Source organism: Schistocerca cancellata, chromosome 5, assembly GCF_023864275.1.
Source record: "Schistocerca cancellata isolate TAMUIC-IGC-003103 chromosome 5, iqSchCanc2.1, whole genome shotgun sequence".
Taxonomy (NCBI): Eukaryota; Metazoa; Arthropoda; class Insecta; order Orthoptera; family Acrididae; genus Schistocerca; species Schistocerca cancellata.
In genome coordinates this window covers 34,167,173-34,188,603 of record NC_064630.1, presented here as the reverse complement: position 1 = coordinate 34,188,603, position 21,431 = coordinate 34,167,173, and the positions used below count along the sequence as shown (strand labels likewise).

The following is a 21,431-nucleotide window of genomic DNA, read 5'->3' as shown; positions in this document are numbered from 1 at the left end:
TGATGAGGTTTGTCTTAGCACTTCCATTTCTTCATGCATCATGGATTTCCTTGGAGTCGTGCAGTGCTGTGCAACTGCAGATTTTGTTGGTTGCTTTGAGTTTGGTGTATCTCCTGTGTTCCACGTGTCTTTGTTTGATTGTCCATACAATCTCCCTGATATACGTCTCACCACGTTTACACGGAATACAGTAAACTCCTGGTTTATGTAGCCCCAAGTCATCTTCCACCACATGTAATAGAGCCCACACGTTTGGAGGTGGACTGAAAACGTATTTAGTATTATGTCAAGTCAGGATTTTGCCGATTTTTGTTCGATTTTTTCCAGTGTACAGCAGATGCGCCACTGCCTTTGTCTCTTATCTTTTCCACCTGCTGAGCTTGTACTTTCTGCCTGAAAGCACATGATATTTGTCTCTCATCATATCTGTTCTTCTTGAAAAAGGTGCTTAAGGTGATTAAGCTCCCTTGGTAGGCTTTCTTCGTCGGATATTATGCAGATCCTGTGTTGCAGGGTACATAGCACACCCTCACACTGTGAAGGGTGATGGTATGTCACAGCATGGAAATAAAAACCAGTGGGATTGGCTTACCTGTACACACTGTGTCCTATAGTGCTGTTCATTCTCCACTGGACTAAGACATACAAAAGGGGAGTTTACCATTCTCTTCCACCTCCATGGTGAATTTGATACGGGGGTGCAGAGAGTTCAGATGTTGGAGGAACTCCTGAAGTCTTTCACTCCCATGTGACAACACCACAAATGTTTTATCAACATATGTGAAAAAATATGTAGGCTTCAGTGCATGTGTTTCCAGAGTTACTTTTCAAAGTCCTCCAAAAACGAATTTGCCACAACTGGTTACAGAAGGACACTCCATAGTTATGCCATTCATTTGTTCGTAATAATCACTAGTGAAGAGAAAGAATGTCTATTTGAGGATAAATTCAAAGAGATTAGTCATTGTCGAGTTGAACTTCTCCCTGATCAACTTCAAGAAATCAGCAAGCAGCACTCTGGTGGAGAGGGATACCATGTCAAAGCTCACCACATAGTTTTGGTCACGGAGGTGTACATCTTGCATCTGTTGAGTGAAATGTACAGAGTTCCTGATGTGGTGCTGATATTTACTGAGTTAGGGGTTTAATACTGCCGTATCTGATATGTTGGGGTGCCTATGTTGCTGACAATAGGGAGTAGAGGAACGTCCCATTTGTGCACCTTTGGTAAGCTGTAGAGCCTTGGTGGTGCAGCAGCTTGTGGTCAAAGTTACAGAATACTGCAGATTCTGTAGGGACCGTGGAAAACACTTATTCTACACCAGTGGTAAAATCTGCAACAGCCCTAGCAGTCAGTGCTGGTGTGAAGTTGAATCCCTTTTCCAAAACTAATTCTGCTGCTTCATCGATCTCTTTCCCTATATGGTTGAATACGGTTTTTCATTGTTGCTCGTCGTGCAGCTGTTGTTCTCTTGCTGCCATATGTTCCACCCTCCTAAGCGACAATGTGGAAGAAATACCTTGGAAAACATGCAGTGCAGTCCCTAGAGCCATCTTACTAAAGATGAATATCACAAAAGAGCTGCCATTTGAGAACTATGGACCGATCCTGAAGTAGTCATTCTATCTGCAGACAAAAGAAATCCACTGTACTACTCCCACTGTCAGTGTATAGTCACAAAATGTATGAACTACTCAAGGATCCAGCATCCAGAAAATTGAAGGGAGATTCAACCAGCAGAGTGGGGAAGAAGAAGAGTATTGAACTTCTGCACCATCAAGTTTCTATGGCTTACCAAAGGTTCACAAATGGTATGTTCCTGTATGTCCTATTGTAACCAACATAGGCACACCAGCGTACCTGCTGGCCATACACCTAATGCCTGTATTAGGCCCCTATACCATTAAATGTCAGTATCACATCAGGAACGCTGTACATTTCATTCAACAGGTGCAAGAGCTATGCCTCCATGACCAGGACCTTGTGTGGTGAGCTTTGACGTGGTATCCCTCTTCACCAGAATGCAGCTCATACCCGTCCGGCTAGCCGCACGGTCTAAAGTGCCGCTTCCCGAGGGGGCAGGGGGGGTTTCCACTGGGAGCCGAACTGTGCAATAACCCTGGGTTTGGTGCGGGGTGGCGGTGGTGTGGGTGGCCTGCTGTGTGGTTGTGAACCACTGAGGGCTACGGTAGGACGAAGCCTCTCCGTCATTTCTAGGTCCCTGGTTTCATACATACAGCTTGCTGATTCCTTGAAGTTGATCAGGGAGAAGTTCAACCCAACAGTGACTAATCTCTTTGAATTTGTCCTCACATCAACAAATTTTATCTTCACTGATGACTGTTATGAACAATCTGATGGTGTCACCATGTGGTGTCCTTTGTCACCAATTGTGCCAAACTTGTTTATGGAGGACCTAAAAGAGAAAGTTCTGGAAACTACTGCACTGAAGCTACATGCTTTTTCACGTATGTTGATGAAACATTTGTCATGTGGCCACATGAGAGTGGAAGACTTCAGTAGTTCCTCCAACATCTGAACTTTCTACACCCCAGTATCAAATTCATCATGGACATCAAAGAGAATGGCGAACTCCTGGGTGTCTTAGTCAAGCACAGAATGAATGGCACTATAGGACACAGTGTGTACAGGAAAGCCAGTCACACTGATTTGTATCTCCTGACTGTCAGCTACCATCATTCTTCAGAACATGAGGGTGTGATATGTGCACTGCAACACAGGGTCCATGCAATATTGGATGAAGAAAGCCTACCAAATGACCGTAACCACCTTAGTCACCTTTTTTCAAGAAGAACAGACATGATGAGAGAGAAATCCGAAGTGTTTCCAGGGAGAAAGTACAAACCCATTAGTCACAAAACGACAAGGAGGAAAAGGCAACGACATATCTTCTGAACGCTGGCAAAGTATCGAACAAAATCTGCAGAATCCTGACTTGACTAACACCAAATGTGTTTTCTGTCCACCTTTGAAAACGTGTGCCGTGTTATGTACAGTGAAAGATTACTTGGGGCACTGTAAATGAGGCGTTTAGCCCATTCTGTGTATGTGCAGTAAAGTGTGTGTTAGGGAAGGAAGGCCCAAGGAACAATCGAAGAAAGACACAAGGAATACAGAAGACACACCGAACTCAAGCAGCCAACAAAATCTGTGCTTGCAGAACACTGCATGGCTACAGGGGACTCCATGAAGTATGGAAAAATAGAAGTGCTAAGGTATACCTTGTCATTTTGAGACAGTTTTTTGAAGGAGGCAGTTAAAATAAAAGTGCCTGACAGGTTGATCAAGAGAGACACTGGGTTGAGTCTCGGAAAAGCTTGGGACTCAGTAGTCAGCCAACTAAAATCACAGCATCAGCCAAGAGTGACTTCCACGCCCAACACAGGTCACAGGAGTACTGAGGGAACAGAGTTCTCACCAAGCTCCAAGTGGTGGTGTCCCCTGCCACTCAGCGCACCACGGTGGTGCAGTCAGTAGTGGAGAAAGGGGTGGGGTAATAATAATATAAAGGAGGAATGTAGCAAAGGTGCTCATTCTTCAGGTATCACATGAATATGATAGCAAGCAATGCTGCACCTGTCTGGAAACCCGACAACAATACAAACAGCTGATTCACTGGGAGAGCCCGAGACTACACATCAATTGTATTTTTTGCTAATTATTCTTGTTTATATGTAGCAAAGAATAACTTTTGTGAATATTTTTAACTTTATTTGCTAACTTCTATGAAACCAGTATATAATAATAATAATAATAATAATAGAAGCGATGGAAAAAACAGATACCTATAAATATCTAGGACACAGACAAAAAATAGGAATAGATAATACAAATATTAAATAAGAACTAAAAGAAAAATATAGACAAAGACTAACAAAAATACTGAAAACAGAATTAACAGCAAGAAACAAGACAAAAGTTATAAATACTTATGTTGTACCAATATTGACCTACTCATTTGGAGTAGTGAAATGGAGTAACACAGACCTAGAAGCACTCAATACACTTACACGATCACAATGCCACAAATATAGAATACATCACATACATTCAGCAACAGAAAGATTCACATTAAGCAGAAAGGAAGGAGGAAGGGGATTTATCGACATAAAAAACCTACATTATGGACAGGTAGACAATTTAAGAAAATTCTTTCTAGAACGCGCAGAAACTAGCAAAATACACAAAGCAATCTCTCATATAAATACATCGGCTACACCACTGCAATTTCATAACCACTTCTTCAACCCTCTAGATCACATAACATCAACAGATACGAAGAAAGTAAATTGGAAAAAGAAAACACTACATGGCAAGCACCCGTATCATCTAACACAGCCACACATCGATCAAGACACATCCAACACATGGCTAAGAAAAGGCAATATATACAGTGAGATGGAAGGATTCATGATTGCAATACAGGATCATACAATAAACACCAGATATTACAGCAAGCATATTATTAAAGATCCCAATACCACAACAGATAAATGCAGACTTTGCAAACAACAAATAGAAACAGTAGATCACATCACAAGCAGATGTACAATACTAGCAAATACAGAATACCCCAGAAGACATGACAATGTAGCAAAAATAATACATCAATAGCTTGCCTTACAACACAAACTTATAAAACAACATGTTCCCACATACAAGTATGCACCACAAAATGTACTGGAGAATGATGAATACAAATTATACTGGAACAGAACCATTATAACAGATAAAACAACACCACATAACAAACCTGACATCACACTCGCCAATAAAAAGAAGAAATTAACACAACTAATCGAAATATCCATACCCAATACAACAAATATACAAAAGAAAACAGGAGAAAAAATTGAAAAATACATCCAACTGGCTGAGGAAGTCAAGGACATGTGGCATCAGGATAAAGTTGACATTATACCAATTATACTATCAACTACAGGAGTCATACCACACAATATCCACCAGTACATCAATGCAATACAGCTACATCCAAACTTATATGTACAACTACAGAAATCCATAATTATTGATACATGTTCAATCACCCGAAGGTCCTAAATGCAATATGACATAAACTGTACAGTTAAAAGGAAGTTACGCTTGATCAAGGTCCGCGTCACTTTCCATTTTTGACCAGACGTAACATCTGAGGAAAGAAAGAAAGACTAATAATAACAATAATAATAATATAAAAGATTTATATTGTATACTGAAATTATGTATACTTACCTCTTTGGTATCCAAATAATCTACCTTCAAAGAAGTATTGAGTTGACAATTATTACTTTTTAGAGAAGAAGTATGTTTTGTTTGTTCGATATAAAATTTAGTTCTTAGGGCATGACACTTCTTCAAACTCACTGAATCAGTTATTAAAAAAAGTGGCTGTTTTAGAATCCCCCTCCCTGGCCCGGTCCCCTTTCCTGTATAAAGTTCTGACTCTATCCACGATACCACTGATGAGTCTCGACAGAGGCTAGTGTGGCTGTCCAGTGGCTTTCCCTAAAAGTGTCTTCAGGATTCATCTTTCAAATCAGTTCACTGTTTCAACACTAGATGATATGAAATCTTGAAGGTATTGGAGCAAATGAGACATGGCTGAAGCAAGAAATTCCACATCTGCACCAATTTCCAATTTGCTGTTTGTACCATCCACCAGTTCTACCCAGTAGACAAAGCTGCCCAGAATATGAAGAATACCCTTTGCCAGTTATAACAGCAAGGAAAGGTTGCGGAATTAAGTTTATACCAAGAAAGGTGAAAATCCAGGTGAATGAAATGGCTGTTAAAGTGGCAAGGGAGGATTGTGGGTACCTGACATTAGCACAGTGTACTGTTCTGCTGCACCCGTTACCGTGCTGATGAACTAAAAATTAGTATGCTAGTAGGAAAACAAAATGTTTATGTGAGTGTCAGTAAGCTCTGATATATGCATTCCCTAACAAGTATCTCCAAGCAACCACAAAAAAGATATTAACATCATCTTACATTTTCACATACTGACCACACCCCATGAATGTTTGATGCAGTTGCCCACCTATTCGTTTGCTCATTATATACTTTTGTCAGTGAAACATTTTTTAATTGATTGTATTTTGCATACTGACAGAAGGGATGCTCTCGATTTAAATGAGTATGCGACTAGAATTTTAGGTAATAATAGAGTGAAAGTTATTCAGTTTGATAACCATAATGTTGTGCACTCAAATCTGACAGTCATTATCATTATTGTCACCATCATCATTGGGTGCAGAATTCAGGGTAGGAAATTAGGAGGATCCTCTGCTATGGATGCTTATAGTAGACCCCGTGACATTATATGCCCCTTCCCCTCCCATGTCCGTGCACTCTGTAACCTGGATATTCATGTAGAAACTCTACCATCAGTGGAATGGGGAATGACTTGGTGTGAGGATAACACACTACAGATGGTTAAATCTGGTACTTGGCTGTAGCATACCTCCTTGTGGCAATTCAAATGTATGCACCACTCAAGCTTTTAATACACGAGTTTTATCTATTACTATAAGAAGGACCAGTACGTCAAGTTTATAATGTACACATAAGTTTAGCAGGCATGTAAGTTCGCTGTTTATATTTTCTGGGCAAGCTTTTTCAAATTTTTATAAGTGTAATTGAAAACTACTGTACTTTGCTAACAAACAATTATACAGTTCTATTGAATGATCTACTTTGTTAGTAAGTGTTTTTGTCCTTCACTTGTGAGACCTTCTCTGAAGCTTAATGTATTTTTAATCTTTTGATTTTGATGCTTGCTGTGCCATTAAAATTTAACAATTAACTTAGAATTTAACAATTAACTTAGAATTTAACAATTAACTTATATATTGTTTGTATCAGTATCCTGTAGCTTTTGACGTGAATCAACAATAAATCTAGTTCCTAAATTCACTCTGAGTGTTACAGATAAATTTTCTTTGTCAACTTTGTTTGCCAAGAATGTTTATTTTAAGAAGTTTTGACATGTTATATTTTGTGCCTTTATTTTCAGTCTTCAGGAATGTATAAGATCAAGGTTAAACTTGCATGTTCCACAGGTTTAGTACGGACACCTACAATAGCACCACCCCTCAGAATGTACGGATCACCACCTCCAAGCCATCTAGATCTAACAATATACAAGTCTGAAGGAGAAGCACTAGTGAACCATTCTGCTGCAGGAGGAGACATGCTTACGATGGCCATCAAGATACAGCTTGATGACAGCATTCTCAATCTTAAGGTGAACTTGTTAAAACTTATTTCATGACAGTAACGTTTCCAGTTTGACACGAACACTGAAAGGGGAGATTAGGAAAAAGAAAAAAGTGACAGCTGGGAAGAGATCAACAGAAATTGGAACCCAGTACAAATAATGAATGTAGCAACAGCTTGACTTCTGGATGCTATGTACGGGGTTCTAGAAGTGCAGACCTAGATGTAGGTGTCTCATCTGATTTTGAAGTGCCTGCCTCTGCTGGAAGATAGTTCATATTCTGAGCAGCTGCTGCATGCATGTGTGTGTCATTACTCTCTGATTTACAGTCGTGACAAGATAGAGTGTTGAATAGTCTTTTGCACGTGTTTAAAAGTTTTCTCACCAGGTGCCGTTTTCATTTAAAGAAGTGTTCCATACAGTGAAGGTATAGACTAGCTAAAGCATTGAAGAAGATTTGCCGATGGGGAGAAGTCAATTCAAAGTATGTGCCATAGAGGGATGAAGAGGGAGAGTAATTATTCAATGTTGGAAGAAAGATGCATTGAAAGGATAATTAAGAAGAACATAACATTGTTATAGTGAGTGGCTTCCTATAAAAGGTGAATATCAGGAAATAACATCAGCCTTGCCAGGGGATGTGGTTAATAGATTCTGCAGATTGTTATCAATGAATATGGAAATGAATGCTTTTCTTGCATTATGAATAGGATACACCGTGATGAGGTATCACTAAGACAAAAATAGAAATTTGACTACATAAAATATCATTGTGATCACTAAGGGCTGAGAAATTTTACTGATAATTTCTAGGGGAGCTGTGTGTTGAAACAGGTATGTTGGGCAGGCCATATTAGAATAAAGGAAGATTAAACTTTTGTATTTTGTACTCATATCAAAATAACTGGAATGTTTAGCTAACTGGAATAACATTAGAGGAGGAATTATTTTGTATGAGGGTTTGCCTCATGATCGACATGAAACAATGATCTCACGGGAGGTGACTGCCATATTGATCATAAGATGTAGCTTCACATAAGACATACCTTTTAACCTTTTTAGTAACCACTAACTGGGGATGTGTCTTTGAAATCTCAAAAGCTATTCTTTAATACAACTCTGAACATGTTACCATTTTATAATAAATGAAAAGCACCAGTTTGCTTTTGTTCTACAATATTTATTATATTGTTATATTTATTATATTATTTTATTATTTATATTAATGTTGTTCTACCGAGAACCGATGGAAGATTCTGTTAACATTACCATTTTATCATTTGAATTACAAGGTGTTACAAATTTCTTCGTTACTTTAACAAGCTGAAGATCTTTTCCAGAATTGTCAGCATTTTGATAGATGTGTCATTTGGTAAGTGTTGGATTAGTAATCTAGAAGATTGGTGTTTGATCTTCAGTGTTAAAAAATAGCTGTTTGTATGAACAGGACCTCACATTGGATGTGGGCAGTGGCATAATACCAAATATGTAACTGTGCCTAGCACAGCCCAGTGGTGTTTAGCTCAACTTTTAAGATGATCACTGCGTTTGTATTCATAACTGTCTCCTTGTGAATTGTTTATCACCAGTAAAAGACACCTTCATGCATTTTTACTGCTAATGGCATCAACACACAGCTACGTATAAGTTCTGCAAGCCCCTGCACAATATATAATGGAGGGTATTTTGTACAAGTATTGGTATTTTTGTATCCTATGCCAGTTGCATGTTTGGCAAGGAGGAGCAATGCCTGTCTACATCCCACAGTACATAGTCCAATCTCTCTTCTCTTTTTCTAATGACCTCCAGATCAGGTATATTATGAAGCCAACAAAATTGTGACTCGGTCTTCCTCAAGCATTGTATTGTGTAGTGATGGAACCATTTTAACCACTGTAGGCTGTCAGTTTTATTCCTTTAAAGCACCATGCTTGTAAATTACAGTACTATCCAGTTTCAGCCATAGGGCATTATCAAATATATGATTTTGGTGTATGTGATTCACATTTAAAAATTTTGTTTCATATTAGGTTTTAAATGTGACACACACATAGCAAATCAAGCATTTGATAATGGCATAAGTCTGAAACTGGCCAGTGATGTAATTTACAATGCATGGTGTAGTAAAGGAATAAAACTATTAATATATACTGGTTAAAATTGTTCCATCGTTTATACTGTCAAGAATGTTTGTGATTGGGCAGTATGTAATAAAGTGAGATTGAGCACAAAGAAAACAAACAATATTCACTTGAGCATAAAGAGGGGGAATAACTCTGTTACATTAAGCATAGATGATAAATCTAAAGATGTGTAACAAACACAAAGTTTTGGGGATGAATATTGATCATCAGTTAACATGGAATGAATACACAAAGATACTGGCAAAAAGAATGTCATCTCTTGTTGACACACAGTTCCAATGAACACTTAATTCTTAGTTATGGGATTTTTTCTGGCTGTCAAAGACACAAAACATGGACACAGTTTTTAAACTGGGGAGAAAGGCTGTAAGGATAATAACTGGGAGTATTTTGAGCTTGTTGTAGAGAGCTTTTTAAAAAACTGCATCCTTACTGCACCAAATGAGTGCATTTACGAATCTGTTTGCATATCAGGGAAAGTAATACTCAGTATTTCACTAAGAGTTCTATACGTAGTAATGGAACATGTGCCATCTTTCACATGCATTTACCCAAGAAATACAAATAAAAAAAACTCAAAACAGCATTTTATATCAAGGAATAAAATTATATAGTAAATTACCAAAGGAAATGTAAAAGATTATTAAAATATATCTGCTTAAAAAGGCAGCTAACACATTCTTTATAAGTAATGCATACTACACAAATCTTACTTAGAGGACTCAGTGTGTTGGTAGTAATAAAAGGAAATAACTGCAACACATGATCACCGGTTACTGCTTTCACTAGCAAATCATATGTCAAGATGTAAAATGCATGATTGTAATGTCTTTTTGTTCTGCTGAGCTCATCTCGTTCATCGTGGGGGAATGCTGACTCAGTTTTTCAGGTGGACAGAGGAACATAGTTGAATTTGTGTGGGCATGGAATCTGTTTTCTGAACAGACTGGAGTTTGAAATGAATGGAAAGGCTACTCTAGGTCCACTCTAGGGTTTCAGTACAACTCTCATGACTCAAAGAAAGTGTGTCAGTCACTGTCACTATGTATCAGTCCTACTTTTGCAGTAGCACAGAACATGGGCAGTGCTTGAGAGGTGGGGCCAGGGCTTGTTCCGCCATGTCTCTCCTCTTCTTTCACGACTTCTCACTTGTTTACACTCGTGACCAGCTGCCATGTTGAAGTGTCCACACTATAATAGGATAATCTAGTTGTTGTCTAGCTAAAGACTGATTTTTACATCACAGTGCTTTATCATGCATAGTTACATTGATAGAGAGACGCCTTTATCTTCCTCTGACTCATCCAAACCAGTATAGGGCAGTGTACTATTTAAAATGTAATCTCAACCATTATGTTCCTTAATTATTTCACATACACAAAGAACTGACAGAGACAAAGGTCAAGGTAACTGTAGGAGACCAACAGGAAATCAAAATTTGGACTTTTGTGTTTGTAGTCTGACACTTGTGTGAAACTCTGCCTGCCCTTTCCTTGCACAATGTCCTGCGAACCGTAGGTAGAAGACTGTGGGTTGATCCCATTTTCCTAGTGACACAGTGCCCTGCTCCAGACTGTTAACAAAGGTCCAAGCATACAGAATAAGTTCTCAGATATGTGAGCAGCTCGAAGAGGTGATAGAACCCAGTATGATGTCCTGGCAGTGAGTGTTCATCAGAGACAAAAAGATTCATCAAGAGTGCCCCAGAGAAGTTTGATAGGAGTCTTCATGTTCTCTATATACATAAATTATCTGACAGATAATGTGAACAGCGATCTGCGACTGCTGCTGATGCTGTATTGTATGGGAAAATATCATCATCAAGTAACTGTAGATGGATACAGGATGACTTAGACAGAATTTCTATTTTGTTTGATGAATGGCAGCTTGGTCTAAATGTAGAAAAGTGTAAGTTAATGCAGATGAATTGGAGAAACAATCCTGTAATTTTTTAATGGAGTATTAGTGGCGTGTTTCTCGACACAGTTACATTGATTAAATATCAAAGTGAAATGCTGCAAAGTGATATTAAATGGAACAAGCATGTTAGGTCAACAGCAGGGAAGATGAATGGTTGACCTCAGTTTATTTGGAGAATTCTAGGAAAGTGTAACTCATCTATGAAGAACACTTACAGAACACTACTGCAACCCATTCTCGAGTACAGCTGTTGTACTGCTCGAGTGTTTAGGATGTCTAGTTGGTCACATTGAAGGACAACATTGAAGCAGCTAGACTCATTACCAGTAGGTTCAACGAACACACGAGTGTCGTGGAGATATGTGAATGTAGGCTTCTCTAGCATATACTGCTGATAAAATCTTCTCGGGCTTCAAGCCAGGTAGCTGCTTTGAAATTTTGTGATGTTTCAATGAGTGACACTCTCATAATCTACTGGCAAAGTATCAAGATTACATGTACATTCCATATACATACCTGAGCAGCAGCCATACTCCACCCCGCCGACCATTCCCCTTCACGTTGATGTCGATGACCTGCAGTGGGGGTGGACTGCTGTTCAATTGTTGGCACATTCAGTCCTTCCTGCACTTGCAAAGCTTTAGCTGCTTTGTGGGGTTTCACCATATAGCTGTTAGCCCAAGTCCATGCCGAATGTAGCTGGTGGCTCTCATCCCTGTTGACGAGATTCTCCTGGAGCATTATCTCAATTGGTTCTTTAATAATGCTCTCCCAAAAGCCACTGAATTGGCACAACATTTTTGTTTTCTAAAATTGGAATGTGTGCTTGTTGTTGTGGCTGTGTTGTGCCACTGCTGATATATCTTTACACCCCAGACATACACTTCTAATCTGCTCCATGCAATTTTGCAAAATGCAGTGCTGTGTTTGCCCATTGTACTGGAGGCCATATTTACACGTGATGCTATATATATATACATCAGGATTTGCAATTGCAGTTTGTTCTTTACAGAACCAAGCATATCTTTCATTTTTTATGGTGCTCAAAACGTGGTTTTTGAGGTTATTTTTTCAAGGTTTCTCACAATTTTAGCTTAAGAAGGTCTAATATATAGGGAATAAAGCAGAGTTTCTCATTCCCTTTCTCCACCTCTTCTGTACAGGTGGCTGTAACAATTGTTTTCTTCAGTGCACGTCTAACCTGCATCTGACTATCAATTCTGGTGAAGCACATGTTTAAGTTTAATGATGTGTTTCTGGGTGTTCTGCTGAGTCAGAAACAACAATTGGAAGCACAACATTAAACAGTCTTGCCAACAAAACCTGAGAGATCACATATTCACAAATGGCATATGCCATTTGAACTAGAGTTGTTAGAACAATGTACCGTTGTGCTGGCTGATGACAGCTCTTTGCTTGAAGGTACAGATCTGTGTGGGTCTTCTTTCTGTTGACTGCATGTCCTATGATCCTGCCAACAAAAACATTGTGCCAAACTTGTTGCTTTTGGGAGAGCATTAGCAATTGAGATAAGGTTCCATGACAGTCTCGTCAACAGCTAAGTTAGACATGGAACCTTTGCACTTGCAGCTATATACCAAGACCACACCCAGAGCTTGTTGGTGTGTTATTCTACGAAGGACCGATTGCACCAAGAATTGAATGGTGGTCTGCCTCCCACCCCCTCCCCACCACTCTCTGATCCCTGTGCTTGATGGATGGGGTGATAAAGAGGCAGCAACTGCTCAGCTGTATGTATAGCATCCCCAAATAATCTTGCCAGTAGATGTTGAGAGAGAACACTTGCCAGAGTGTTGTGGAATTTCATTACAGCCTTCCAGATGGAACCTCAAGAAGATTTCAGCAGAAACAGCTACATCTAAATCTGCATACATACTTCGCAATCCACCATACGGTGTGTGGCGGAGGGTACCTCGTACCACAACTAGTATTTTCTCTCCCTGTTTCACTCCCAAACAGAACGAGGGAAAAATGACTGCCTATATGCCTCCGTACGAGCCTTAATATCTCTTATCTTATCTTTGTGGTCTTTCTGTGAAGTATAAGTTGGCGGTAGTAAAATTGTACTGCAGTCAGCCTCAAATGCTGGTTCTCTAAATTTCCTCAGTAGCGATTCACGAAAAGAACACCTCCTTTCCTCTAGAGACTCCCACCCAAGTTCCTGAAGCATTTCTGTAACACTCGCATGATGATCAAACCTACCAGTAACAAATCTAGCAGCCCACCTCTGAATTGCTTCTATGTCCTCCCTCAATCCGACCTGATAGGGATCCCAAAGGCTCGAGCAGTACTCAAGAATAGGCCGTATTAGTGTTTTATAAGCGGTCTCCTTTACAGATGAACCACATCTTCCCAAAATTCTACCAATGAACCGAAGACAACTACCCACCTTCCCCACAACTGCCATTACATGCTTGTCCCACTTCATATCGCTCTGCAATGTTATGCCCAAATATTTAATCGACGTGACTGTGTCAAGTGCTACTAATGGAGTATTCAAACATTACAGGATTCTTTTTCCTATTCATTTACGTTTATCTATATTTAGAGTTAGCTTCCATTCTTTACACCAATCACAAATCCTTTCCAAGTCATCTTGTATCCTCCTACAGTCACTCAACGATGACACCTTCCCGTACACCACAGCATCATCAGCAAACAGCCGCACATTGCTATCCACCCTATCCAAAAGATCATTTATGTAGATAGAAAACAACAGCAGACCTACCAAACTTCCCTGGGGCACTCCAGATGATACCCTCACCTCCGATGAACACTCACCATCAATGACAACGTACTGGGTTCTATTACTTAAGAATATATTGGGAACCAGTCCCATATGCTCGTACCTTAGTTAGGAGTCTACAGTGGGGCACCGAGTCAAATGCTTTCCGGAAGTCAAGGAATATGGCATCCGTCTGATACCCTTCATCCATGGTTCACAAGATATCATGTGAAAAAAGGGCGAGTTGCGTTTCGCAGGAGCGATGCCTTCTGAGGCCATGCCGATGCGTGGACAGCAACTTCTCTGTCTCAAGGAAATTCATTATATTCGAACTGAGAATATCTTCGAGAATCCTGCAACAAACCAATGTTAAGGATATTGGTCTATAATTTTGAGGATCCATCCTACCCTTCTTATATACAGGCGTCACCTGCGCTTTTTCACAGTCGCTCGGGACTTTATGTTGGGCAAGAGATTCGTGATAAATGCAAGCTAAGTAAGGAGCCAATGCAGTAGAGTACTCTCTGTAAAAACAAATTGGAATCCCATCAGGACCTGGCGATTTATTTATTTTCAACCCATTCAGCTGCTTCACAACCCCAGGGATGTCTATCACTATGTCCTCCATACAAGAATCTGTACGAGACTCAAACGGCAGTATGTTTGTACGATCCTACTGCGTGAAAAATTTCTCAAATGCTAAATTTAAAATTTCAGCTTTCGTTTTGCTGTCTTCCATTGCCAGGCCAGACTGATCAGTGAGTGACTGGATGGAAGCCTTCAACCCGCTTACCGATTTTACGTAAGACCAGAATTTCCTTGGTTTTTCAGCAAGATCTTTTGCTAAGGTATGACGGTGGTAGTGGTTGTATGCTTCGCGCATTGCTCTTTTTACAGCAGCACAAATCTCTACTAACTTTTGCCTGTCCTCGCTCTCCCGATCTTTCTTGTACCACGAGTGCAACTGTCTTTGCTTCCTGAGCATTCTCCAAATTGCACTGTTAAACCACAGTGGGTCTTTTCCGTCTGTAACCCACTTTTTCGGCGCATACTTCTCCAATGCGTGATTTACAATGTGTTTAAAATTTGCCCATAATTCTTCCACGTCCATCCTACCGGAAGTAAATGAAGTCGATTAATTTACTAAGTGGGATGCTAACAACTGCTTATCTGCTCTTTCTGGTAAGAATACTCTCCTAGCCATCTTGACTAACTTTTTAACTTTCTTAACCATAGTCGTAATGACATCATGATCACTAATCCCTGTCTCAACACTGACACCGTCAAAACATTATGGATATGCTTCATGAACTCTAATGGGAATCCCTGGATGGGAGTCAACATCCTGTTAATGAAACACTATTGATAAAATTTATAGAGCCACCATTTGCACGTGACTGAATACTGATTCTAATGTTGCCAGCATACATTTCACATAACAACCACAAAGACAAGGTAAGAGCAATTAGGGCTCACATTTAGGCATGTAGGCGGTCATTTTTTGCTTGCTCCATTAATGAATGGAGCAGGAAAGAAAATGACCAGTAGTGGAACAAGGTACCCTCTACACTGCAGTGTATGGTAACTCGTGGAGTATGTATGTAGATACCTGTGCCACTATCAAGCTTTTTCTTCAGTGTGGCGCTATACTGTGGCAAAAAAAGAAGAAGTTAGATTCAAAAATGTAAGTGCCGCTACAGATGCCCTGTAGCTACACATCGAGATGACTGGGTGTTTGTGTTGTCCTCATCATTTCATCATCATCCAGGAAAGTGGCGCAATTGGGCTGAGCAAAGATTGGGTAATTGTACGGGCGCTGATAACCACGCTGTTGAGCGCCCCACAAACCAAACATCATCATCATCATCATGTAGCTTCACATTAACACATGTTTAAATTTTTCACATATTTTGGTTTACCCCATCCTGTCATCAGACACTGATATTTGTATTTGTACATTTCACGACCACTGCTCCCAAAGTGTATTGTACCTTTCCTCATTTCCTTTCCAGATCCCACCATTCTTACCAAAGTTCTCCTTTCTGTTCTCCTTGACTTATGGCTTTCCATTATGAACAGTAATGTTTATCTTAAGTACTTATTTTCTTTAATTTGATCCGTGTTTTGCAGCTGTGGATATAACTGTGCTAAATATACTGAAAATATATTGAACAACATGCTCAGTTACAAATATTTGTGTTTCATTGAGATGTACTATGCATTTCAGGGCTTATGGTAAATACATCTACATCTACATCTACATTTATACTCCGCAAGTCACCCAACGGCGTGTGGTGGAGGGCACTTTATGTGCCACTGTCATTACCTCCCTTTTCTGTTCCAGTCGCACTCGAATCTCTCTAATTTTACATTCGTGATCTCCTCGGGATGTATAAGTAGGGGGAAGCAATATATTCGATACCTCATCCAGAAACGCACCCTCTCGAAACCTGGCGAGCAAGCTACACCGCGATGCAGAGCGCCTCTCTTGCAGAGTCTGCCACTTGAGTTTGTTAAACATCTCCGTAATGCTATCATGGTTACCAAATAACCCAGTGACGAAACGCGCCGCTCTTCTTTGGATCTTCTCTATCTCCTCCGTCAACCCGATCTGGTACGGATCCCACACAGATGAGCAATACTCAAGTATAGGTCGAACGAGTGTTTTGTAAGCCACCTCCTTTGTTGATGGACTACATTTTCTAAGGACTCTCACAATGAATCTCAACCTGGTACCCGCCTTACCAACAGTTAATTTTATGTGATCATTCCACTTCAAATCATTCCGCACGCGTACTCCCAGATGTTTTACAGAAGTAACTGCTACCAGTGTTTGTTCCACTATCATATAATCATACAATAAAGGATCCTTCTTTCTATGTATTCGCAATACATTACATTTATCTGTGTTAAGGGTCAGTTGCCACTCCCTGCACCAAGTGCCTATCCGCTGCAGATCTTCCTGCATTTCGCTACAATTTTCTAATGCTGCAACTTCTCTGTATACTACAGCATCATCCGCGAAAAGCCACATGGAATTTCCGACACTATCTACTAGGTCATTTATATATATGGTGAAAAGCAATGGTCCCATAACACTCCCTTGTGGCATGCCAGAGGTTACCTTAACGTCTGTAGATGTCTCTCCATTGATAACAGCATGCTGTGTTTTGTTTGCTAAAATCTCTTCAATCCAGCCACACAGCTGGTCTGATATTCCGTAGGCTCTTACTTTGTTTATCAGGCGACAGTGTGGAACTGTATCGAACGCATTCCAGAAGTCAAGGAAAATAGCATCTACCTGGGAGCCTTTATCTAATATTTGCTGGGTCTCATGAACAAATAAAGCGAGTTGGGTCTCACACAATCGCTGTTTCCGGAATCCATGTTGATTCCTACAGAGTAGATTCTGGGTTTCCAAAAACGACACGATACGTGAGCAAAAAACATGTTCTAAAATTCTACAACAGATCGACGTCAGAGATATAGGTCTATAGTTTTGCGCATCTGCTCGACGACCCTTGTTGGAGGCTGGGACTACCTGTGTTCTTTTCCAATCATTTGGAACCTTCCGTTCCTCTAGAGACTTGCGGTACATGGCTGTTAGAAGGGGGGCAAGTTCTTTCGTGTACTCTGTGTAGAATTGAATTGGTATCCCGTCAGCTCCAGTGGACTTTCCTCTGTTGAGTGATTCCAGTTGCTTTTCTATTCCTGGGACACTTATTTCGATGTCAGCCATTTTTTGGTTTGTGCGAGGATTTAGAGAAGGAACTGCAGTGTGGTCTTCCTCTGTGAAACAGCTTTGGAAAAAGGTGCTTAGTATTTCACCTTTATGCGTGTCATCCTATGTTTCAATACCATCATCATCCCGGAGTGTCTGGATATGCTGTTTCGAGCCACTTACTGATTCAACATAAGACCAGAACTTCCTAGGATTTTCTGTCAAGTCGGTACATAGAATTTTACTTTCGAATTCACTGAACGCTTCACGCATAGCTCTCCTTACGCTAACTTTGACATCGTTTAGCTTCTGTTTGTCTGAGAGGTTTTGGCTGCAAATTAACTTGGAGTGAAGCCCTCTTTGCTTTCGCAGTAGTTTCCTAACTTTGTTGGTGAACCATGGTGGGTTTTTCCCGTCCCTCACAGTTTTACTCGACACGTACCTGTCTAAAGCGCATTTTACGATTGCCTTGAACTTTTTCCATAAACACTCAACATTGTCAGTGTCGGAACAGAAATTTTTGTTTTGATCTGTTAAGTAGTCTGAAATCTGCCTTCTATTACTCTTGCTAAACGGATAAACTTTCCTCCCTTTTCTTATATTCCTATTAACTTCCATATTCAGGGATGCAGCAACGGCTTTATGATCACTGATTCCCTGTTCTGCACTTACAGAGTCGAAAAGTTCGGGTCTGTTAGTTATGAGTAGGTCCAAGATGTTATCTCCATGAGTCGGTTCTCTGTTTAATTGCTCGAGGTAATTTTCGGATAGTGCACTCAGTATAATGTCACTCAATGCTCTGTCCCTACCACCCGTCCTAAACATCTGAGTGTCCCAGTCTATATCTGGTAAATTGAAATCTCCACCTAAAACTATAACATGCTGAGAAAATTTATGTGAAATGTATTCCAAATTTTCTCTCAGTTGTTCTGCCACTAATGCTGCTGAGTCGGGAGGTAGGTAAAAGGAGCCAACTATTAACCTAGCTTGGTTGTTGAGTGTAACCTCCACCCATAATAATTCATAGGAACTATCCACTTCTACTTCACTACAGGATAAACTACTACTAACAGCGACAAACACGCCACCACCGGTTGCATGCAATCTATCCTTTCTAAACACCGTCTGTGCCTTTGTAAAAATTTTGGCAGAATTTATCTCTGGCTTCAGCCAGCTTTCTGTACCTATGACGATTTCAGCTTCGGTGCTTTCTACCAGCGCTTGAAGTTCTGGCACTTTACCAATGCAGCTTTGACAGTTTACAATTACAATACCGATTTCTGCTTGGTCCCCGCATGTCAGACTTTGCCCCGCACCCTTTGAGGCTGTTGCCCTTTCTGTACTTGCCCGAGGCCATCTAACCTAAAAAGCCACCCAGTCCACGCCACACAACCCCTGCTACCCGTGTAGCCGCTTGCTGTGTGTAGTGGACTCCTGACCTATCCAGCGGAACCCGAAACTCCACCACCCTATGGCGCAAGTCGAGGAATCTGCAGCTCACACGGTCCCAGAACCGTCTCAGCCTCTGATTCAGACCCTCCACTCGGCCCTGTACCAAATGTCCGCAGTCAGTCCTGTCGACGATGCTGCAGATGGTGAGCTCTGCTTTCATCCCGCTAGCGAGACTGGCAGTCTTCACCAAATCAGATAGCCGCCGGAAGCCAGAGAGGATTTCCTCCGATCCATAGCGACACACATCATTGGTGCCGGGCATAGTCCGATCGGGGGATGCGTGGGACGAGCTGGCCGTCCCCGACAAACCCCCATCCGGACCCCCACAGTGATGCCCATTGGCAACAGCCTCAAGCTGTGTGACCGAAGCCAACACTGCCTTAAGCTGGGAGTGAAGGGATGCCAACTCAGCCTGCATCCGAACACAGCAGTTGCAGTCCCTATCCATGCTAAAAACTGTTGTGCAAAGAACGTCTGAACTAATCTACAGAGAGCACAAACAATTCGACACAAAATTTAAACGGTTATTAAAATACAAGATTGCCTAATAGATGCAGTAATGCTGCTACTTGCACACTGCTGACACGCTGCTCGGCGACGGAAGGAAACTACGCGATTTTACACTATTCAGGTATTAAAATGCGATGCTACACTCTCAAATACTATAATACGCCCGAAATTTATGAATTAAACAACGCAAGTACCAAAAACACGCAAAGAAATTAAGAATTAAACTATGTAACAAATAAGCGAGCTAAAAGTATACGACTTGCTGCTGCAGCTGCTTATCCAACGGTGGCAGGGAGCACACTGGCTGTGACCAACAGACACTGGCCATTCAAATCAAAAACAGAAGACAGACGTCTAAGCGATTTTACACTATTCAGGTACTAAAACCCGATCAATATACACCTCTCGATGGGCCCACGGGACCATAAATGCATAGTGTAGTGTAATAAAACACCAGTATTACTGACTGGTGCCATTATTCAGTATTGTTTCAGTGGACTCCTTTTTTTATCTATCACAGCTTTCCTATTTTCCTGTTTTTTCCCCATACTTTGTTACCTTTTTGTTGTTATGTCTTTCATGTTAACACTCTTTGTCATTTCTTATATCTCCTGTGATTGTTAACTTTTGTTTGATTATTTATAAATTTGGATTTTTATAAGGAGAAAAATAAAACTTCTTGCAGTTTTATATGTTGATTGTATTTCCAGACATTCCGAGTAGCAGCAGGTCTTCGTGGGGCCACATTAAGGCACCGAATGTGTGCTAGTAGTACAAGCTGGTTCACACAGTTTGTGGACTTCTTTGATGTCAGAGATTACCCAGTTGCAGGATATGATCCTCCTGGAGTTATAACTGAGTTGCACATGCATCTCTGGGACTGTGCAGTTGATTACAGGTAATGTAGTGTTTAGTTCATAACTGAGTAAAAATATTATATTAAGAAGCATAATTATCACAAAGATATTTGAGTTAACCCATTTATATGTGACTTAATACAGTGATGAGTATAACTTTTCTACAGAATAGGTCATTGTTTTCGAATATGGGTTTGCGAAATTAAAATTGATTGATTTATTCATTTTTTGATCAAGAGTTAAAGTAATACATCTCATTATTGAGTTAATAAAACAGTTATTTAATGTTTGATTTTAATGTGGTATTGTTAGGCGTGTTTCAAAACTAGTGAAAAGGTCGCAGAAGGTATAGATTAATTTATCATCTTCATGTTAAGATCAGTACATACATATTTTGTGTTCATTTTTCTTTTCACCTTCTCTGAAAAAGTTATTTCATTTTTCCGTTGATATTAGGATTACTATATCATTAGAACTATTATACCATTTGCAGTGCCAAGAAACATAAATAAAATCAAGAAGCTGTTTGTTTTCATATCTCAGAATCCAAAAGCTATTTTTGAAATGCTTCAGTATCAGCAGAACACACACACAAAAAAAAAAAAAAAAAAAAAAAAAAAAAAAAAAAAAAAAAAAAAAAAAAAAAAAAAAAAACTGCCTTTGTCACGAATCATGATTTTTATTTCAATACACAATGCAATTCGAGCCCTTGGGGTTCATCTTCAGGTTCTTGATCAGATGCTGAAGATGAGATACCATGGCTCGAAATGTACCTTGTTGTTGTTGTTGTTGTAGTCGTGGTATTCAGTTCAAAGATTGGCTTGGTGCAGCTTCCCCTGT

General features: G+C 40.1%; 1 protein-coding gene across 1 annotated transcript in view; it reads left to right on the top strand.

Annotated features, from left to right (window-relative positions):
• Positions 1-21,431, top strand: part of LOC126187388 (autophagy-related protein 2 homolog A) — a 495,539-nt gene that overhangs the window by 264,018 nt on the left and 210,090 nt on the right. Inside the window, exons 22-23 of the mRNA XM_049928440.1 lie at positions 7,084-7,268; positions 20,445-20,632. Of these exons, the coding sequence (XP_049784397.1) occupies positions 7,084-7,268; positions 20,445-20,632 (373 nt within the window). The remainder of the gene's footprint in view (positions 1-7,083; positions 7,269-20,444; positions 20,633-21,431) is intronic.